This window comes from Callorhinus ursinus, unplaced genomic scaffold, assembly GCF_003265705.2.
Source record: "Callorhinus ursinus isolate GAN/ISIS: 27379988/994484 unplaced genomic scaffold, GSC_fseal_2.0 scaffold9, whole genome shotgun sequence".
Lineage (NCBI taxonomy): Eukaryota > Metazoa > Chordata > Mammalia > Carnivora > Otariidae > Callorhinus > Callorhinus ursinus.
The window spans coordinates 24,146,110-24,167,131 of record NW_027397071.1 but is presented as its reverse complement, the minus strand read 5'-3'; the positions used below and the strand labels follow the sequence as shown (position 1 = coordinate 24,167,131).

At 38.9% G+C, this 21,022-nt stretch overlaps 1 protein-coding gene and 1 long non-coding RNA gene across 3 annotated transcripts in view; one reads left to right on the top strand and one right to left on the bottom strand.

Annotated features, from left to right (window-relative positions):
• Positions 1 to 4,222, top strand: part of RPAP2 (RNA polymerase II associated protein 2) — a 74,468-nt gene extending 70,246 nt beyond the window's left edge. The window contains exons 12-13 of the mRNA XM_025872183.2: positions 1,036 to 1,187; positions 3,922 to 4,222. Of these exons, the coding sequence (XP_025727968.1) occupies positions 1,036 to 1,177 (142 nt within the window). The 3' untranslated portion in view covers positions 1,178 to 1,187; positions 3,922 to 4,222. The remainder of the gene's footprint in view (positions 1 to 1,035; positions 1,188 to 3,921) is intronic.
• LOC112824673 (uncharacterized) overlaps positions 1 to 21,022 on the bottom strand; it is a 78,073-nt gene that overhangs the window by 27,124 nt on the left and 29,927 nt on the right. The window lies entirely within an intron of this gene.

Sequence of the window (21,022 nt, the reverse complement as noted above, 5' to 3'; positions counted from 1 at the left end):
TTGAAGTCAGAGGGTTATTTATATTTGATGTGCCTGGTGGCAGTGACCAGTGTTCAAAAAGCATCTGGAAGATCTTTGTGGTAAGTATAAGACTACTCAAGGATAAAAGAATTTTCTCGCCAAAAGCTTTCCAGATATATACCTTACAAAGGCATGCTCTCTGGAGATTATACATAATATATACATAATTATTATATGTAGTTATATATATAATTTGTGGAAAGTAATGGTCTTAATCTTTGATTAGTAAGCATGACTTAAAAAGTGTATAATGACATTTCATTGAAAATTACTTTTGAGAATATTATATGCAATCAGTTGTTTACTGGAAGTGACTTGGGAAAAGCACAGTGTTCTTTAGAAGATTGTATTAAGTGCCTTATAAGATATAATTCATCTATTTAGTGTTTTAAAAATAAAAATATTGGGCGCCTGGGTGGCTCAGTTGGTTGAGCGACTGCCTTCGGCTCAGGTCATGATCCTGGAGTCCCAGGATCGAGTCCCACATCGGGCTCCCTGCTAGGCAGGGAGTCGGCTTCTCCCTCTGACCCTCTTCCCTCTTGTGCTTTCTATCTCTCATTCTCTCTCTCTCTCAAATAAATAAATAAAATCTTAAAAAAATATATAAAAAAATAAAATAAAATAAAAATATTAAGGTTTCATCCAAAAGGTGATCCTATTTATCATTTATTTTTTTTATTCAGGTGATATAAACATTCAGTATGGTTTTAAAGCAGTTCTCATCTCTAAGCTTCTTTCCACAGCTTCTTTTCCCTAAGTGGAAAGACTTCATTTTCATTTCTGAGAACTTGGTAGCTTTTCCTGGCATAATGAAGAGCATGTTATAGATTCAGGCTCTTAGGTTTCCTAACACTATGTTTGATCTTTCATTCTTTTCCTGAGATTTCGTCTCTGCCTTTATTAGTAAAGACTTCATTTCTCTGCTGTGACAAAAATCCCCTCTGCTATGTAGAAGACAGGAGCCCCTTAGTCCTCATTTCATGGATATGCATTTAATATTTTTGGTCTTTTCAGACTGACCCCAATTCTTGGCATTCAGAAGCATTCTCAGGAAAATGTGGTGTTTACACAGTTTATAGAGACTTTGCTTGAAGAATTACATTTGAAGAATGAAGACCTTGAAAGCTTAACCATCATATTTAAAACCAGCTGTTAACCACGGAGTGGTGAGTTAGATTGTGTTTTGTTTTTTCATTTGTTGCCTGTTTGGGATCTCTTTCCATATTCAAAATTTTACAAACCAAGTATAGACCTCAAGATCTCCTCAGTTTGCTAAGGAAGAACATGATAGCCCTTAGTTCTCAGCCACCCTATCACTTTCTATCCACTCCTGTTACTTTCTGCCCCCGCCCCCCCCCTCCTTGTTACTCTTCCTTACAGGTTACTGGAGTTAGTTCTGTTTCTGGTACTCCAGAAAACTCTCCTACCAGCTTCACACTCAAACCTAGACCATGCCTCATGTCCCATCTTACTGGTTGAAGTAAATTGCTATTTCCTGGGAAGAAACCTAACTACTGCAGCCGTCCACTGAGGACACCCTCATCCTACTTCCGTCTCCGAGGAAACCATCCCCTACCCAGTCCCTACTTCAGTCATCTCCGGGGCAGATAACTAGATGAATGTGTAAGTCCCACTGCTGAACCCTGGCCCTGTTCCCCGGCACATAGCCCTCCCCTCGTCTCCCAGGCTCTCGCCTCTTTCACAACTATCAGAGCGTCCCCCCCTTCAGCCTGCCTTCAGCAAACCTCTCCCCTTTCCTCCACTTCTCACTCTGCTCTCCCAGGTGCTCAGATAGGTATTGATTTCATGTTATGATTGAAGAAATTCAGCTGAAACTACAAGTGAGACTCTCCCAGGGAACATTTTCCTTTTTTTTTTTAATTTCAATTTCTTACATTATACAAGCTTGTTGTAAAAATTGAAAAATACAAAAGTGCATATCTAATTTAGAAAAGGAAAATCCACCTCTCACTCTCCCTCCAATCCTGTGTACTCTGCAGAAACATGTTTGATATATATATATCATTTTTTGTAAAAACAGAACCAAAAAACTCTTCAAGCACATTTTTAAATATATGAGAAGGATATCTGAGAGAAGAATTTTGCCAGGGAAGAAAGAACATCCCTTTATTGAACATGCTTAAAAATTGAATTTAAGAAGTCAGCACTGTCTTCCCTGCCCAATTTATACCCACTGGCTTTTTCATATGACCCTGCTTCCCCCGAAAACCTTGTAAAACAAAAGCTTTTCCTCAGGGAGTGAGCTCAGTTTGGCCTGTATAAGCATTAATTCAGAGGCCCTTCTAAAAATACAGTGAAGTTGGAGTTCTTTGTTTTATTGAGCTACAGAAAATTGGAATAAAAAAAAATTGGTTAAATTTTTTTCAGATACAGAAAATTGGTTAAAAAAAAAAAAAAGTCTTAACCAGAGGTCCTTCCAGATCTGCTTTCGTGAAAAGTACCCAGTAAGAATCATTTTTATTAGCATATTTAAAACTTGTATATAAACAGATATTGAAAGTCCTCAAAAGTACTTTCACACCAGTAGATGTTTTTAAGTTTCCTCTGTGATCACTTTTTACTTACACACATAAACAATGTAAATCATCAAAAGTAAACCTTTGCCAAACCTTCAGTATTATAAGGGATTCTGAATGAATTGAGCCCTCATACATAATTTTCCCTATGAGAAAAAGAGAGTTGTGAATAGGTAGTTTTTTTTTCTCTATACATGATTTTTATAAATCATAAGTTCACTTGTATATAATGACTAATGTCTAATATACTTGCTAATAGTAATTTAATATTGAAAAGGTATTAATGTGTTTTCAGTTGCAAATATAATCCAGCTTTTTTTTTTTAAGATTTTATTTATTTATTCATGAGAGGCAGAGGGAGAAGCAGGCTCCCCACTGAGCAGGGAGCCCGATGCAGGGCTCGATCCCAGGACCCTGGGATCATGACCTGAGCCGAAGGCAGACGCTTAACCGACTGAGCCACCCAGGCGCCCTCCAGCTTTTCTTATGATAGAATGATAGTTAACTTTTGCTGCTTAACAGATTACGCCAAAGACTTTTTATCTCACACTTTCTATGAGTCAGGAATCTGGACACAGTTTAGCTTTGGGCCTCGGGCTCACAGTCTCTCCTGAGTATGCAGTGAAGCTGTCTGTTAGGGCTACAGTGTCATCTGAAGGCCCAACTAGAGGACAATCCCCTTCTAAGGTCACTCTTGTGGTTGTTGGCAGGATTTAGTTCCTCAGAGGCTGGTGCGCTCAAGGCCTCAGTGTCTCACTGGCTGTCGTCCAGGGACTTCTACATAGTGCATCTTGTACTTGTCATGTGCCTTACCCTCATAGTGAGCAAGATGGAAGCCACAGCTTTTTTGTAACTCATCTCAGAAGTGACATCCCATCACTTTTTCCATGACAAGTTACAAATTAATCACTAGGTCCACCCCACATTCAAGGTGAAAGGACTGCATAATGGCATGAATACTAGAGCCAAGGGTCGTTGGTGGCCATCTTCGAAGCTGAGTGGCAAAATTGTTCAGGAGTTCCCAGCTTCGTATGTAGTATATTCCAATGTCTGGGTAAGAGTCTTGAACTTCACACTAATTGAGGGCACCCCTGAACCAAACACATGCCCATGGGATTGCTATAAATTAACCCAATCATCCTGACAAAGCATGGGAGAGAAAAGAAGATTTTCTTGCTGACCTAGACCCATCACAGCCTTCCCTCAAGCTGAATGTGAGTTGGGTCTATTCCACATAAGTCACTATTGCTACATAATGAGGAAAAAATGCAATGTATATTGGGAAAACAACACACAGTGTTGTTCCCAAAAGCTAGTAAAATATTTTAGGTGTTTTATCCAAACTGTCTTTTTTGCTTCACAGGTATAATCCATGAAGACCGAATAGAAGATGATCGTCTATTCATCATTTCTGGAATTCTAGCTACAATAATGTTTTGGTGGTAACTGATAACTAGCTTTGTTCCAAGAAAGACCTCTTTAGATTTCAGTCCCCTGCTTCCCGGTCCCTAACTATACAGTGACTTCCCCTAGATAGAGGAGAACCATTTTTCCAACAAGGATAACCAAGTCCTTGCATCCCTAGCTGTAAGACATAGTATTTTTATTTACTTGAAAATGAAAATTGAAATCTTAAGTTGAAACGTTAATAAATATTGATCTTATTTATTGGTTGAGAGACATTTGAGAACATTCCCATTTTGGCCTCACAATCTAAACTCTAGATTCTTAAAACAGTGAAGAGTTCAATAAATGCAACCTAAGATGAAGCCTTTGGAAGTCTAGTCAGTCACTATTCTTTTAAAGAAACTGTGCTGTAAAATGGTCCTGAGCAGTGTAATCTTACAAGTCCAAAACAGGAGTATTCCAGAATTTTCTGGACTCGACTAAAAAAAGGAAACTAGTTTGTTTTCAAAATTTACACAGCTTTTTCAAAATGTCTGTCAAGCATGCAAGTTACAAGGCCTCCAGAGTGGTTAAGGGTGGTGGGGGGGGGGGCCCTTAGACAATTTGGGAAGCCTTACTGGAGGGCCAAGAAACAAAATAAGAATCAGATCTACACTCTTGGACACTGGAGGAAATGACAGCTGCTAGAAGTCTAACCATGGAAAGGGTCCAGAAAGCAGCCTGATGGAGTGAGGAGCTTAATGGACAAGAATCTACAAGTTCAGTAAGTCACAGGCTACAATGTACAGAAATCAGCTGTTTTTGTATATTAGCAATGAAAAATCCAAAAAGGAAGAAAATTCCATTCACAGTAGCACCAGAAAGAATTCAATACTTAGTAAATTTAACAAAAGAAGTACAAGACTTGTGGGGTGCCTGGGTGGCATAGTCAGTTAAGCGTCTGACTCTTGATTTCAGATCATGTCCTGATCTCAGTGTCTTGAGATCGAGCTGTGGGTTAGCTCATGCCCAGCACAGAGTCCGCTTGAGATTCTCTCTCCTTCTCCCTCTGCCCCTCCTACTTGTACACTTGCTCTCTAAAAAAAAAAAATCCTTAAAAATAACTGGAGTGTAAAACATACAATGAGGGGCACCTGGGTGGCTCAGTTGGTTGAGCATCTGCCTTTGGCTTGGGTCCTGATCCCGGGATCCTGGGATCAAGGCCCACGTCAGGCTCCCTGCTCAGCAGAGAGTCTGTTTCTCCCTTTCTCTTTCCCTCTGCCTCTCCCCTGCTCATGCTCTCTCTCAAATAAATAAAAATAAAAATCTTAAAAAAAAAAATTTGCATAATGAATACTATAAAACACCTTAAAGAAGGCATAGAGATAGTCCACGTTTATGAATCAGAAGTTTCAGTTATTAAGATGGTAGTCCTCCCCACATTGGTATAGACCAATGCAATCCCTTTTAAAATCCCAGTAGGCTTTTTTTGAAATATTTTCAAGCTGATCCTAAAATTTCTAGGGAAATACAAGGATTTCCAAAATATCCAAAACAATTCTGAAAAACACTTCCTGATTTCAAAACTTATCACACAAAGCTACAGTAAGCAATACAGTAGGATATCGATAGGCACACAGACCGGTGGGGCAGAGGGTCAGCTGGGAAGATGCCTGGGTAGGAGGATGTTAGGCTCCCCTTGCCCCATGGATACAAGTGGGTAACACTCACATCAGTAAAAACCCAAAAGATGATGCGAAGACTGGCAGGATAAACTCCACAACTAAATAAATGGTAGACAAGAGGCCACGTCAAAGACGGTAGAAAGGACAAAGACGTGGTCCAGGAGCAAAGCGGACTAGGGCCATCCACAGCGGGAAGGGAAACAGTGGCACAAAGGACAGAAAATAGACTTTCACACTGGGGAGCCCATAAATGGGGAGGACAAATCCCCATAATATTTGCCTTTGAAAGTGAGAGGAGGCCAATTTCTTGAGTTCTTACAACCACTGGGACTTAAGAGGCAGGAATTTTTAAATCAACGGGCTCAGCTCCAGGAGAGCCTGGAGGGCATTAGGAAGCAGAGTTCCCGCCCCTAGAGAGTCTTGGACAGATACAGCATAGAACCAGCAGTTTGCAAAACACCAGCGGTAGATGGGAAGGAGAGTGATTTGTTCATCTCAGAGCATGGCCTGGAGAGAGGGATCACAGGGAGACCCCTCTAGGGTCCCTCCCCTGCCCACCACATAAACAACGGATACCTGCAGGAATCACTGCAGCACTAACATTTGTTACCTAACTTGCTTACACCAAGCCCCACCCACACTTGTGCGGATCTACCCTTCCCAGTCATGATCACCTTAGTCCAGTCACTGGGCCCCCTCCCTGAGAAGACCCATGGAAACCCCGCCAACACCACATCTGACTGGCACGTGCAGGAACTCCGTTCTGGCGGGAGCAGGTCTCATTTCACTAACAGACCACCACACACCTTGTTAAACGCTGCCCACAATAGGCAAACACAGCCTCTGCAGACAACCGGACTGAAGAAAAAAGAGGGCAAGACTCAACAGCAGAGCACACACAACACCCATAGGAGACATTCCCTGAAGCACCAGGCCCTGGAGAACAAGGAACACTGCACGAAAGGACCTCTTCTACATAAGGCTATTATAGTCAAGAGCAAGAGAAGTAGCTGACTTTCCTAACAAAGAAATAGACATAGGAAGTCCGACAAAACAAGGAGACAGGGAAATAGCTCTTAAATGAAGGAACAGGACCAAACCACGGCAAGAAATCAAAGCAAAATAGATATAAGTGGTATGCCTGACAGAAAATTTAAAGTAATGATCATAAAGCTACACACTGGACCTGAGACAAGAGTGGAGGACATCAGTGAGACCCTTAACGCAAAGATACAAAAGAATCAGATGAACAACACAATAAATGAAATTTAAAATACACTTGATGGAACATAGAGGAGGCTAGATAAGAGGAAATAAAAATAACGACTTGGAAGAGTAATAGAAAGTAACTAAGCTGAACAAAAGAGAAGAAAATTACGCAGATTGAGAATAGTCTTAGAGAACTCACTGACTCCATTAGCGAAATAACATTTGCATTATAGGGATCTCAGAAGAGAGAGAAAGGGGGGCAGGAAATTTATTCGAACAAATAGCTGAAAAATTCCCTACGCATCCAGGAGATCCACATGTCCACATCCAGGAGGCACAGAGATCTCCCCCAGACGCCACCAAATTCAACCCAAGGAATTCCACACCAAGACACACAGTAATTAAAATGGCAAAAAATAGCAATAAGGGAAAAAATTTTGCAGCTTTTTCAGCAGAAACTTTGCAGGCCAGAAGGGGGTAGCAGGATATATTGAACATGCTGAAAGGGAAAAATCTAGAGCCAAAAATACTCCTATCTACAAGGATATTGTTCAGAATATAAGGAGAGAGAATTTTCTCAAACAAAAAAGGAGTTCCTGACCACTACTAAACCAGCTCTATAAGAAATATTAATGGGGACTCTGAATGGAAAGGAAAGACCTTAAGTTGAGAGTATGAAATGTAGGAAAACACAAAAGCAGTAAAAAGTATTTCTGTAAAAAAAAAAAAATCAGTCAAGTGTTTCACAAAAAATAAAAGGATGTAAAATACCATATACCTAAAATTTGTGGGGTGAGAAGAGTAAAGAATGGGTTTGAACTTAAGTGACCATCAACTGCTATATGCAGAAGATACTATATATAAATCTCATGGTAACCACAAATCAAAAACCAGTAACATATCAAAGAATAAAGAGAAAGGAATTCAAGTATATCACTGAAGAAAGCCAATAAACCATGAAAGCAAGGATCAGAGAAAATCTACAGAAACAACCACAAATAAGTAACAAATTGGCAATACTTATCAGTAATTACTTTGAACATAATGACTAAACACTCCAAATCAAAAGACATAGGGTGATGGAGTAGATAAAATAAGATCCATCTATATGCTGCCTATAAGAGACTCATTTCAGACTGAATGGCACCTGCAGATTGAAAGTAAGGGGATGGAGATACATTTATCAAGCAAATGGAAGTCCAAAGAAAGCTGGAGTAGTAATACTTATATCAGACAAAATAGCCTTTAAAACAAAGACTGTAACAAGAGACAAAGGACACTATATACTAACGGGATAATCCAACAAAAAATATAATAATTGTACATATTTATGCACCCAACATGGGAGCACCCAAATACATAACAGTTATAACAAACACGAAGGAAGTAATTGATAGCAATACAGTAGCAATAGGGGACTTTAATACCTCACTCACACTGATGGACAGATCATCCAAACAGCAAATCAAGAGGGAAACAGTGACTTTGAATGACACACTGGACCAGATAGATTTTACAGACATATTCAGAACATTCCAGCCTAAAAGAGCAGAATACACATTCTTTTCAAGTGCATATGGGATGTTCTTCAGAATAGATCACATGTTAGGCCACAAAACAAGTTTCAAAAACAACAAAAGAAAAAAAAAATGAAAGTACTCTCATGGATCTTTCCTACCACAACACTATGGAAATCCATCACAAGAAAAAAATCTGGGAATAATACAAATACATGAAGGTTAAATAACATGCTACTAAACAATGAATGGGTCAACCAAGAAATCAATGAGGACATCAAAAATTACATGGAAACAAATGAAAATGAAAACACAACAGTCCAAAATCTCTGGGATGCAGCAAAAGTGGTTCTAAGAGGAAAGTTTATAGAAATACAGGCCTACCTCAAGAAGCAAGAAAAATCTCAAAGCAACCTAACCTTCCACTTAAAGGAGCCAGAAAAAAAAAAAAAAAACAATAAATGTAACCCAGAACCAGTAGGAGGGAGAAAATAATAAGGATTAGAGCAGAAATAAAATAGAAACTAAAAAACTATATAGAGCAGATCAATGAAACAAGGAGTTGGTTCTTTGAAAAGATCAATAAAATGGATAAACCTTTAGCCAAATTCCTTAAAAAAAGGGGAGTGGGACCCAAGTAGGCAAAATAACTAATGAAAGTGGAGAAATAACCAACACCACAGAAATGCAATTATAACAGAATATTAGGAAAACCTTTATGTCAACAAAATGGACAACTTAGAAGAAATGGATAAATTCCTAGAAACCTATTACCTACCAAAACTAAAGCAGGAAGAAACAGAAAATTTGAACAAACCAATTACCATTAATGAAATTGAATCAAGTAATCAAAACACTTCCAAAAAACAAAAGTCCAGGACCAGACAGCCTCATAGGTGAATTCTACCAAACATTTAAAGAAGAGCTAATACTTATTACTTTCAAACTATTCCAAAAAATATTAGAGGAAGGAAAACTTCCACATTCAGTCTATGAGGCCAAAACCAGATAAAGATACCACAAAAAAATAGAACTACAGTCCAGTATCTCTCATGAATATAGATGCAAAAATCCTCAACAAAATATTAGCAAACCCAATCCAACAGTATATTAAAAAAAAAAAAAATCATTCACCACAACCAAGTGAGAGTTATTACCAGACACAAGGCTGGTTCAATATGTGCAACAATCAATGTGATAAATCAATAAGAGAAAGGATAAAAACTATATGATCATTTCAGTAGATGCAGGAAGAGCATTTGACAAATTACAAATCATTCATGATGGAAACCCTCTGCAATTAGGTCTAGAGGGAACATACCTCAACATAATTAAGGCCATATATGAAAAACCCACAGCCAACATCATAATGGTGAAAAACAGAGCTTTTCCCTAAGATCAGGAATAAGACATGGATGTCCACTGTCACTTTTTTTTTTTAAGATTTATTTATTTTTGAGAGCATGCATGAGTGAGCACCCGAGGGGGCGGAAGGGAGAGAGAAACTTTAGCAGACTCTACATTGAGTGCAGAGCTTGATATGGAGCTCAATCCCATGATCCTGAGATCACTACCTTAGCTGAAGCCAAGAGTCTGATGCTTAACCAACTGCACCACCTAGATGCCCCTTCTCACCACTTTTATTCAACGTAGTACTGGAAGTCCTAGCCACAGCAATTCAACAACATAAATAAAAGGCATCCAAATTGGTAAGGAAGAAGTAAAAGTTTCACTATTTGCAGATGACATGAGCGTATATACAGAAAATCCTAAAGACTCCACCAAAAAACTACTAAAACTGTTATGTGAATTCAGTAAAGTCGCAGGATACAAAATCAATGCACAGAAATCTGTTGCATTCCTATAACTAATAATGAAGCAGCAGAAAGAGAAATTAAGAAAACAATCCCATTTATAATTGCACCAATAATAAAATATCGAAGAATAAACTTAACCAAGGAGGTGAAAGACCTGTACTCGGAAAACTGTAAAACATTGGTGAAATTGAAGATGACATAAAGAGGGGTGCCTGGATGGCTCAGCTGGTTAAGTGGCTGCCTTCAGCTCAGGTTATGATCCCAGGGTCCTGGGATCGAGCCCCACATCAGGCTTCCTGCTCAGCGGGGAGTGTGCTTCTCCCTCTACCTCTGCTCCCCCACCCCCACTCATGCTCGCTCTCTCAAATAAATAAAATCTTAAAAAAAAAAAAATGAAGGGTGCTTGGGTGGCTCAGTTGGTTAAGCGACTGCCTTCGGCTCGGGTCATGATCTTGGAGTCCCGGGATCGAGTCCCGCATCGGGCTCCCTGCTCGGCAGGGAGTCTGCTTCTCCCTCTGACCCTCTTCCCTCTCGTGCTCTCTATCTCTCATTCTCTCTCTCTCTAATAAATAAATTTTAAAAAATTAAAAAAAATAAATGTGCCTTAACTTCTTTTTAAAAAAATAAATAAATAAAAATTTTTAAAAAAATGAAGATGACACAAAGAAATGGAAAGACTATTCCATGCTCATGGATTGAAAGAACAAATATTGTTAAATGTCTATACTACCCAAAGCGATCTATGCAATTAATGCAATCCCTGTCAAAATACCAATAGCATTTTTCACAGAACTAAAACAAACAATTCTAAAATTTGTATGGAAATACAAAAGACCTTGAATAGCCAAAGCAATCTTGAGAAAGAAAAAACTGGGGCACCTGGGTGGCTCAGTAGGTTAAGTATCTAACTCTTGATTTTGTTTCAGGTCATGATTTCAGGGTCATGAGATTGAGCCCTGTGTCAGGTTCCATGGTCAGTGGGGAGTCTACTTGAGTTCTTGCCCTGCTCCTCCCCCACCTCTATCCAATAAAAAAATCTTAGAAAAAACTGGAAGTATCACAATTCCAGATTTTTGCTATATTGCAAAGTAGTAGTAATTAAAACAGTATGGTACTGGCATAAAAACAGACACATAGGTCAATGGAATAGAACAGAAAACCCAGAAATAGACCCACAATTCTATGGTCAATTAATCTTCCACCAAGGAAGAATGAATGTGCAATGGGAAAAAGACAGTCTCTTCAACAATGGTGTGGGCAAGACTGGACAACCGCATGCTAAAGATAGAAACTGGACCACTTTCTTACACCATGCACAAAAATAAACTTATAAATGGATTAAAGACCTAAATGTGAGACCTGAAACCATAAAAATCCTAGATGAGAAGATAGGCAGTAATCTCTCTGAGACTAGCCATAGCAACATTTTTCTAGATAGGTCTCCTGAGGCAAGGGGAATAAAAACAAAAATAAACTACTGGGATTACATCAACAAAGTTTCTGCACAGTGAAGGAAACAAATCAAGAAAACTAAATGGCAACTACTGAACAAGAGAAGATATTTGCAAATGACATATCCAGTAAAGGGTTAGTATCCAAAATATATAAAGAAATGATACAACTCAATACGCACAGAATAATCCAAGAAAAAAATGAGCAGAACACATGAACAGACATTTCTCCAAAGACATATACAGATGGCCAAAAGACACACAAAAAGATGCTCAACAGTACTCATCATCAGCAACATGCAAATCAAAACCACAATGAGGTATTACCTCACATCTGTCAGAATGACTAACAAAAAACACAAGAAACAACAAGTGCTGGCAAGGGTGTGGAGAAAATGGAACTCTCTTGCACTGTTGGTAGGAATGTAAACTGGTGCAGCCACTGTGGAAAACAATATGGAGTTTCCTAAAAAAATTATATATAGAACTACCATATGATCCAGTAATAGCATTACTGGGTATTTATCCAAAGAATACAAAAAACAGTAATTGAAAGGAATATATGCACCCCTATGCTTACTGCAGCATTATTTGCAATAGCCAAACTATGGAAGCTGCCCATGTGTCCATCAAAAGATGAATGGGTAAAGAAGATGTGGCATTTATATACAATGGAATATATTTTTCAGCCATAAAAAAATGAAATCTTGCCATTTGCAATGACATGGACAGGGCTAGACAGTATAATGCTAAGTGAATAAGTCAGAGAAAGACAAATATCATATGATCTCACTCATCTGGGGAATTTAAGAAACAAAACAAAGAAGCAAAGAAGAGAGAGAGAAAAACTAAGAAACAGACCCTTAACTATAGAGAATACACTGATGGTTACCAGAGGGGAGGTGGGTGGATGGATGGGTGAAGTGGGGATTAAAGAGTACCCTTAACACGACAAAAAAAAAAAAAAAAAATCAATGGAACAGAATTGAGAGTCCATGAGTAAACCCTCATGTTTATGGTCAATTGATTTGCAATGAAGAAAGGATGGTCTCTTCAACAAATGGTGCTAGAATGTTTGGATATCAGATACAAAAAAGATGAATTTAGACCCTTACCTACCACCATATGCAAAAATAAATTCAAAATGGATCAGAGACCTAAATGTCAGAGCTGGAAGTATATAACTTTTAGAGCAAACAGGAGAAAACTTACATGACATTGGTTTATAATGAGAGTTCTTACATATGATGCCAAACATACAATCCATAAAGAAAACTTTAAGTTAGACTTCATCAAATAGAAGAGGAAGGAAAAGTTTCAAACTCATTCTATGAGGTCAACATTACCATGATACCAAAAACAAAATAAAACTACAGGCCAATATCTATGATGAATGTACACACAAAAACCCTCAACAAAATATTAGCAAACCAAATTCAACAATACATTTAAAAAGTCGTTCACAACGACCAAGTAGGATTTATTCCAGGGATGCAAAGGTGGTTTTTCAATATTGGTGCAATTTCAATATTGCAAATCAATGTGATATATCACATTAATAAGACAAAATATAAAAACCATGCGATCATCTCAATAGATGCAGGAAAAAAAGCATTTGGAAAGGTACAACATCCATTCATGAGAAAAACTCTCAACAAAGTCGGTTTAAAGGGAACATACCTAAACATAATAAAGGCCATGTATGAAAAACCCACAGCCAACATCACTCAGTGGTGAAAAACAGCTTTTCCTCTGAGGTCAGGAACAAGACAAGGATGTCCACTCTCTCACCACTTTTATTCAACATAGTACTGGAAGTCCCAGCTGCAGCAATCAGACAACATAAATAAATAAAACGCATCCAAATTGGTAAGGAAGAACAGAAGACATGATACTATACCTAGAAAACCCTAAAGACTCCACCAAAAAACCTATTAGAACTGATAAATGAATTCAGTAAAGTTGCAGGACTCAAAATTTATAGAAATCTGTTGCCCTTCTCTACACTAACAATAAAGTAGCAGTAAGAGAAATTAAGATAACAATCCCATTTACAATTGCACCAAAAAGAATAAAATACCTATAGGTCTTTAACCTCCTCCTTGGTTAAGAAGGTAAAAGACCTGTACTCTGAAAGGAACTGAAGACCACACAAGTGGAAAGCATTCCATGCTCGTGGTTTGGAAGAATTAATACTGTTAAAATGTCCATACTACCCAAAGCAATCTACAGATTCCATGCAATCCCTATGAAAATACCAATAGCATTTTTCACAGAACTAGGATAATCTTAAATTTTGTATTGGACCACAAAGATCCCAAAGAGCCAATGAAATCTTGAGAAAGAAGAGCAAAGCTGGAGGTATCATAATTCCAGATTCAACATATACTGCAGAGCTATAGTAATCAAAAGAGTATATGGTACTGGAACAAAAACAAATAGATCAATAGAACAGAATAGCCCAGAAATAAACCCATGCTTATGTGGCTAATTAATCTACAACAAAAGAGGCAAGAATATACAATGGAGAAAAGACAATCTTTTTAATAATGGTGCTGGGAAAACTGGACAGCTACATGCAGAAGAGTGAAATGGGACCACTTTCTCACCCATACACAAACTAAACTCAAAATGGATTAAAGACCTAAATGTGAGCCCTGAAACCATAAAACTCCTAGAAGAAAACATAGTAATCTCTCTGACACCAGCCTTAGCAACTTTTTCTAGCTATGTCACCTCAGGCAATGGAAACAAAAGCAAAAATAAACTATTGAGACTACCCCAAAATAAAAAGCTTTGGCACAGCAAAGGAAACAAAATGAAAAGGCAACCTACTGAATGGGAGAGGCTATTTGCAAAGAAAGGATAGATCTGATAAAGGGTTAATATCCAAAATATATTAAGAACTTATATAACTCAGCACCAAAACAAAACAAATTCCAATTAAAAATGGGCAAAGGAAATGCACACCAAGAAAACAAATAATCCAATTAAAAAATGGGCAGAAGACATGAACAGACATTTCTCCAAAGAAGACATACAGATGGCCAACAGACACATGAAAAGATGCTCAGTAGCACTCATCATCAGCAACATGCAAATCAAAACCACAATGAGGTATCACCTTGTACCTGTCAGACTGGCTAAAATCAAAAACACAAGAAACAAGTGTTGACAAAGATGTGGAGGAAAAGGAACTCTCTTGCACTGCTGGTGGGAATACAAACTGGTGCAGCCATGGTTAAAAAACAATATAGAGGTCCCTCAAAAAATTAAAAATAGAACTCCCCAATGATCCAGTAATTGCTCTACTGGGTATTTACCCAAGGAATATAAAAACACTAATTCAAAAAGATATATGCATCCCTATGTTTACTGCAGCATTATTTACAATAGCCAAACTATAGAAGCAACTCAAGTGTCCATCCATAGATGAAAGGATAAAGAAGAGGTGGTGTTTGTGTATACCGTGTGTGTGTGTGTGTGTGTGTGTCTGTCTGTCTGTCTGTCTACATATACATATGTAGACACACAATGGAGTATTACTCAGCCATAAAAAAGAATGGAATCTTGCAATTTGCAACAACATGGATGGATGTAGCAAGTATAATTATAAGTTAAATAAGTCAAAGAAAGACAAATTCCATATGACTTCACTCAAATGTATAACTTAAGAAACATGAAGAAAAAAAAAGAGACAAAGCAAAAAAACAGACTCTTAACTATACAAAGCAAACAGAGGGTTCCAGAGAAGTGGGTAGGGGCTGGGTAAAATAGGTGAAGGGAATTAAGAGTACACTTATAATGAGCACGGAGTAATGTACAGAATTGTTGTATCACTATATTGTACCGCTGAAACTAATATAACACTGTATGTTAATTATACTAGAATCAAAATATTTTTTTTAAAGTGGGCAGAGGGATGCCTGGGTGGTGCAGTAGGTTAAGTGTCCAACTCTTGGTTTCAGCTCAGGTCATGATCCCAGGGTCCTGAGATCAAGCCCCACATCAAACTCCACACTTAGCATGGAGTTTGCTTGAGATGCTCTCAATAAATAAATAAATAAATCTTTTAAAAAAATAAAAATAAAAATGGGCAGGGGACCTGAATAGACATTTTTTCAAAGACAATAGATGGCCAACAGACACATGAAAAGATGCTCAACCGTATTAGTCATCAAGGAAATGCATATCAAAACCATAATGACCCATCACCACAAACTAGTACAGATGGCTAGAATCAAAAAGACAAGAATGACAAGTGTTAGCAGGGATATGGAGAAGACAGCCCTTGTGCTTTGATGGTGGGAGTGTAAAGTGGTGCAGCCACTGTGGAAAACACTATGGAGCTTGCTCAAAAAATTAAAAATAGAAATAACATACAAACCAGTAAACCCATTATTAGGTATTACCCAAAGAAAACAAAAATACTAATTCAAAAAGATATATGCACCCCTATGTTTATTGCAGCATTATTTACAATAGCCAAGATATGGAGCAACCCGGTTCCAATGATGAACCCAAGCTCACTAATAGATGGATAAAGAAGAGGTGGTATATGTGCATATACATATATATAATGGATTATTACTCAGCCATAAAAAAGAATGAAATCTTGCCATTTGTGACAAGATGGATGGACCTAGAGGGTATTATTCTAAGTGGAGTAAGTCAGAGAAAGACAAATACTGTATGACTTCACTTATACATGGAATCTAAGAAACAAAACAAATAAAAAAGACTTTTAAATACAGTGATCAAACTGGTAGTTACCAGAGGGGAGATGTGTGGAGAGATGGGCAAATACATGAAGGGGATTAAGAGGTACCAACTTCTGGGGCGCCTGGGTGGCTCAGACGGTTAAGTGTCTGCCTTCGGCTCAGGTCATGATCTCAGGGTCCTGGGATCGAGTCCCACATCGAGAGCCTGCTTCTCCCTCTGCCTGCCACTCCCTCTGCTTGTACTCTCTCTCTCTCTCTCTGGCAAATAAGTAAATAAGATCTTAAAAAAAAAAAAAAAGAGGTACAAACTTCCCGTTATAAAATAAATGTCACAGAGATGAAAAATACAACATAGGGAATATAGTCAGTAATATTTTAATAACGCTGTATGGTGACAGATGGTGACTACACTTAAGATGAGCACTGATTAATGTATAAAATTGTTGAACTTATATGTTATACAACTGAAACTATTAACATATGTTAGTTATATGTCAATAAAAAAAAAGACAAGAAATAAGTGTTGGTGAGGATGGGAGAAAAGAGGATCCTTGTGCATTGTTGGTGGAAATGTAAATTGGTGCAGCCACTGTGGAAAACAGTAATGGGGTTCCTCAAAAAATTGAAGTAGAGGGGTGCCTGAGTGGCTCAGTTGGTTAAGCATCTGCCTTCGGCTCAGGTCATGATCTCAGGGTCCTGGGATCAAGCCCCGCGTATGGCTCCTTGCTCAGTGGGAGTCTGCTTCTCCCTCTGACCCTCCCCTCACTTGTGCTCTCTCTCTCTAATAAATAAATAAAATCTTTAAAAACACTGAAGTAGAATTACCATATGACCCAGTAAATTCCACTTCTGGGTATTTATCCAAAGGAAACAAAAACACTAATTCTAAAAGATATATGCACCCCCATGTTCACTGCAGCACTATTTACAATAGCCAAGACATGGGAACAACTTAAGTGCTCATTGACTAATTAAAGGATAAAGAAAATGTGCCATATATACACAAGAGAATATTACATATCCATAAAAAAGGATAAGATTGTGCCATTTGAGACAACATGAATGTACCTACAGGGTTTTATGCTAAATGAAAGAAGTCAGACAGAGAAAGACAAATACCATATGATCTCACTTGTATGTGCAATCTACCAATAAAAGTTTTAGAATATTTAAAAACCAAGCTCAACGATACAGAGAACAGATTGGTGGTTTCAAGGGAGGGTTGGTAAAATGGGTAAAGGGAGACAAAGGTACCAACCTCCCATGATAAAATAATTTAGTCCTAGGAATGTAACGTATAGCATGGTGACGATGGTTAATAATACTGTATTTCCTATTTGAAGGGTGCTAAGAGAGTAGATCTTAAAAATTCTCATTACAAGAAAAACATTTTGTAGCTATGTGTGGGGACAGATGTCGACTAGACTTACTGTGGTGATCATTTCACAATATATACAAATATCAAATCATGTACATCTGAAATTAATAAAATGTTACGTTGATTATACCTCAATAAAAAAATTTTTAAACAAAATTTTTAAAACTCATAGATGACAGGGCCCCTCCCTCTGGCCTACTAATGACAATTCTCCAGGGTAAAGAGGGGAAGAAGCTGCTATATCCCACTGCTCCCCTCTCTGGGCCCTGAGACATTTCTTTACTTTTCTCCCCCACCCTGCAGGTGTAGGGCCCTCAAGTAAGGACACAGTAGCTCACCACAGAAACATTAGGAAGCCAAATGAACTAATGCCCAATTGGACCACAACCATCTCTGTCCCCCGGTCACCTCAGGACTAGCAGCTTTGGGGGTGCTGCATCTGCCTCCTACACACCCCTACCAGGTTTATATTCGTTCAGGAGGACCAGAGCAGATTTCAGTTCAGCTCCAAGACCTGTGCTATATCTTGGTTTCTAAATGTCTTTTTCCAATAAAAGGAACCAAGTCTGCTTTGGAAATTGGTTCTAAGTTCTAGTTCCAAGGTGGAGGTAGAAAAAATACAAGATGAGCCTGGAGCATCTCGCAGTATCAGAAAGTAAACAAGTCTTTCCTGCTGAAGAAAGGCGTGCATGGCCTTCCACTGCAGACTCATCTGCAGCATCCACTGCTCAGGCCACTGAATGGGTAGGAAAAACGATTGGGTGATCTTAAGCTAGCTGTTTGTCCCCAGGCTCTTAAACAGAAAACAGAAGTAAGGTCAGAAAATAAACATCAGTTTTGAAATAAATCAATGAATAATACTATTTGAAGACAGTGCTCCTTGCAGGAGGTGGACCTTAGTCCACCCTTTGAGAGTGGTTTCAACTTAGTGACCTGCTCCCATAGAACAGGGAAAGGAAAAACACCGCCTTTACCAAGTGATGAAGGTTCACATCCCTGGTGCTATAAGGTGCCTATCATGTGCCCCCTGATATGTGTGATGAGAAGGCACTTCAGTTCTGTGGTATTCTTCCCCAAAACCATAACCTGGGTCTAATTATGCAAAAACAGACAAATCCAGTTTGGGCACATTCCTTCAGAAAATTTGGCCAGGACCCCTCAAGGCTCAAAGTCATGAAAAACAAGAAAAGACTGAAAAGTCATCACAGATCAGGGAGACATGTAAACTAAATGCAGTATGGTATCCTGATCTGGATGAGAACAGAAAGAGGACATTAATAGAAAAACTGGTCTGGAGTTTAGTTAATAGTAATAAACCAATACAGTTTCTTAGTTTTAACAAATGCGCCAAGGAAATGCAAAATGTAAATAATGGGAGAAGGTGGGTGAGGGGTATGCAGGAACTCTGTACTTCTCCCCAACTTTCTGTAAATCTATAATTATTTCAAAATAAAAAGTTTATTTTATAAAAAAGTACGGGCTGGCCATGAGCAGGGATGCAAAGACAAGACAGGCATTGCCCTCAGAATCTTCTGCCTTCCTACAGGAGGGAGCCATGACGAGGTTAAATGCCTTGAAGGAACAAGCACCCTGGTTTGCCTGGGACAGTCCCTAGTTTATACCCATTATCTGAGCATCATGATTAATTACAAGCACCCCCTTTTACATCTGAAAGGATTCTGATTTGGACATTAAATTTTATGGTCATACCACGGAAAAGCACAGAGTATGCTGTGGTGGTCAGAGATAAGAGGGAATACTTGTGATGTCAGCGAAGGATGGATGGGGGTTAAGAAGTGGAAATAGGCAGACAGGAAGGAAGAGATATGGCTCAGACTGGGGCAGCCTCAAGAGGAAGGGCCCAGAGGCAAGTAAGACCCAAGGTGTATTCTTTTTAAGACACGGAAGTCTGAAGTTGGAGAAAACGGAGAAAAGCAGCAGACATGATTAAGAAGATGGGGTCAACTGGGGTTGGAAGCACATTAAAAGGATTAGCACTCTCCTGGGGCAGTAATGTATTTTCAAGCAGATGGGAGGGGAGGGACTATACCACCCTACAAATGAAAAACCTACAAAATCAACTTTCTTCAGAAAGATCCTTTTCCCTGGGGCCCTTATCTATTCTTCCCTAACTTCTCCTATACTTTCTCTGGGCCCTTGATATATACTGAGCTCCAGCTCACCCAAGCTAACCTCAAGGTATGGTGAGGTCCCTCTGTACACTGATATTGCCATTCGTTCAGTTCTCAACATACACAAGATTCAAGCAGCTGCTTCCCTAGCCTTGGGTGTCTGACCCAAACTGCGGTTCAGTCATATGCTCTGCTGACTCAGAGCCTACACGCCTCCTCTCCAGAACGACAGTCCTTGACCCCGCATGTGGCATTCTTTACCACTGAAGTAAAGGGTCACCTTCAATAAAGCATAACCCCCAAGCCTTCCTGTGAACTCCAAATTTCAGAGAATGGGAAGAAACGTTTTACAAAAACCCTGTTGCTCTTACAGGGAAGAAGACTCGCATTCTAAATAGTTTTACTATGAAAAGTAAACTGTGATTCAGTTTCACTTTCTATTTAAATACTTCAGGAACTAATTCATATGCTGTTATTTTCAGAGAATGATGACTTTATATATTTTTTAAATCTTGTCCTTTGAATTTCATTCCCATGTGATTCTCAAACACTTAAAAATCCCCAAAATCCCACCAAGCTTAATATACTTAGTGAAGTCTCTATAGGGAATTATTTAGCATCTTCTGCTTATAGTCCTCTCCAAAAACCAGCTAAGCTTCCTACCCTAAAGATTTACCTAGACCAAAAGTAAGCGACACCATTCTGAAATCTGAGTGTCTTTAATAGCTGCACACTATAAGCCCTGGTAGAAAAATCAGAGTAAGAATGTCTAGAAGCCCACCTCTCCAGGTTATGGGTACAGTGGGGAGCAGGGGGTACTTTTCCACCACAGTGTGCCCAGGAGGCCTGAGACTGGGCCTGGCTTCTGTGGCCTCTGTGGCCCAACCTGGAGGCTGAGAGGTGTGGGGCAGTGGTGGCTGGGGATGCCCTGGGAGCCCGCAGATAAAATTCTCCGATGAAATTTGGTCTTCCTCCACGAAACTTGCTTTCTCTGGGAATTCCTATGTCCTTTACCAAATTAAATAGGAATAGGAACTTTCATAAAATCTGAGCCATCCAGCTCTCTGCTCTAAATTTCCAAGCCTTTGCATGTCCTTCCCTCAGCAAAAAATGCTCATGTTTTAGAAAACTGCCAGTGAAGTAACGGGAGAGGTGGAATTGAACCAAA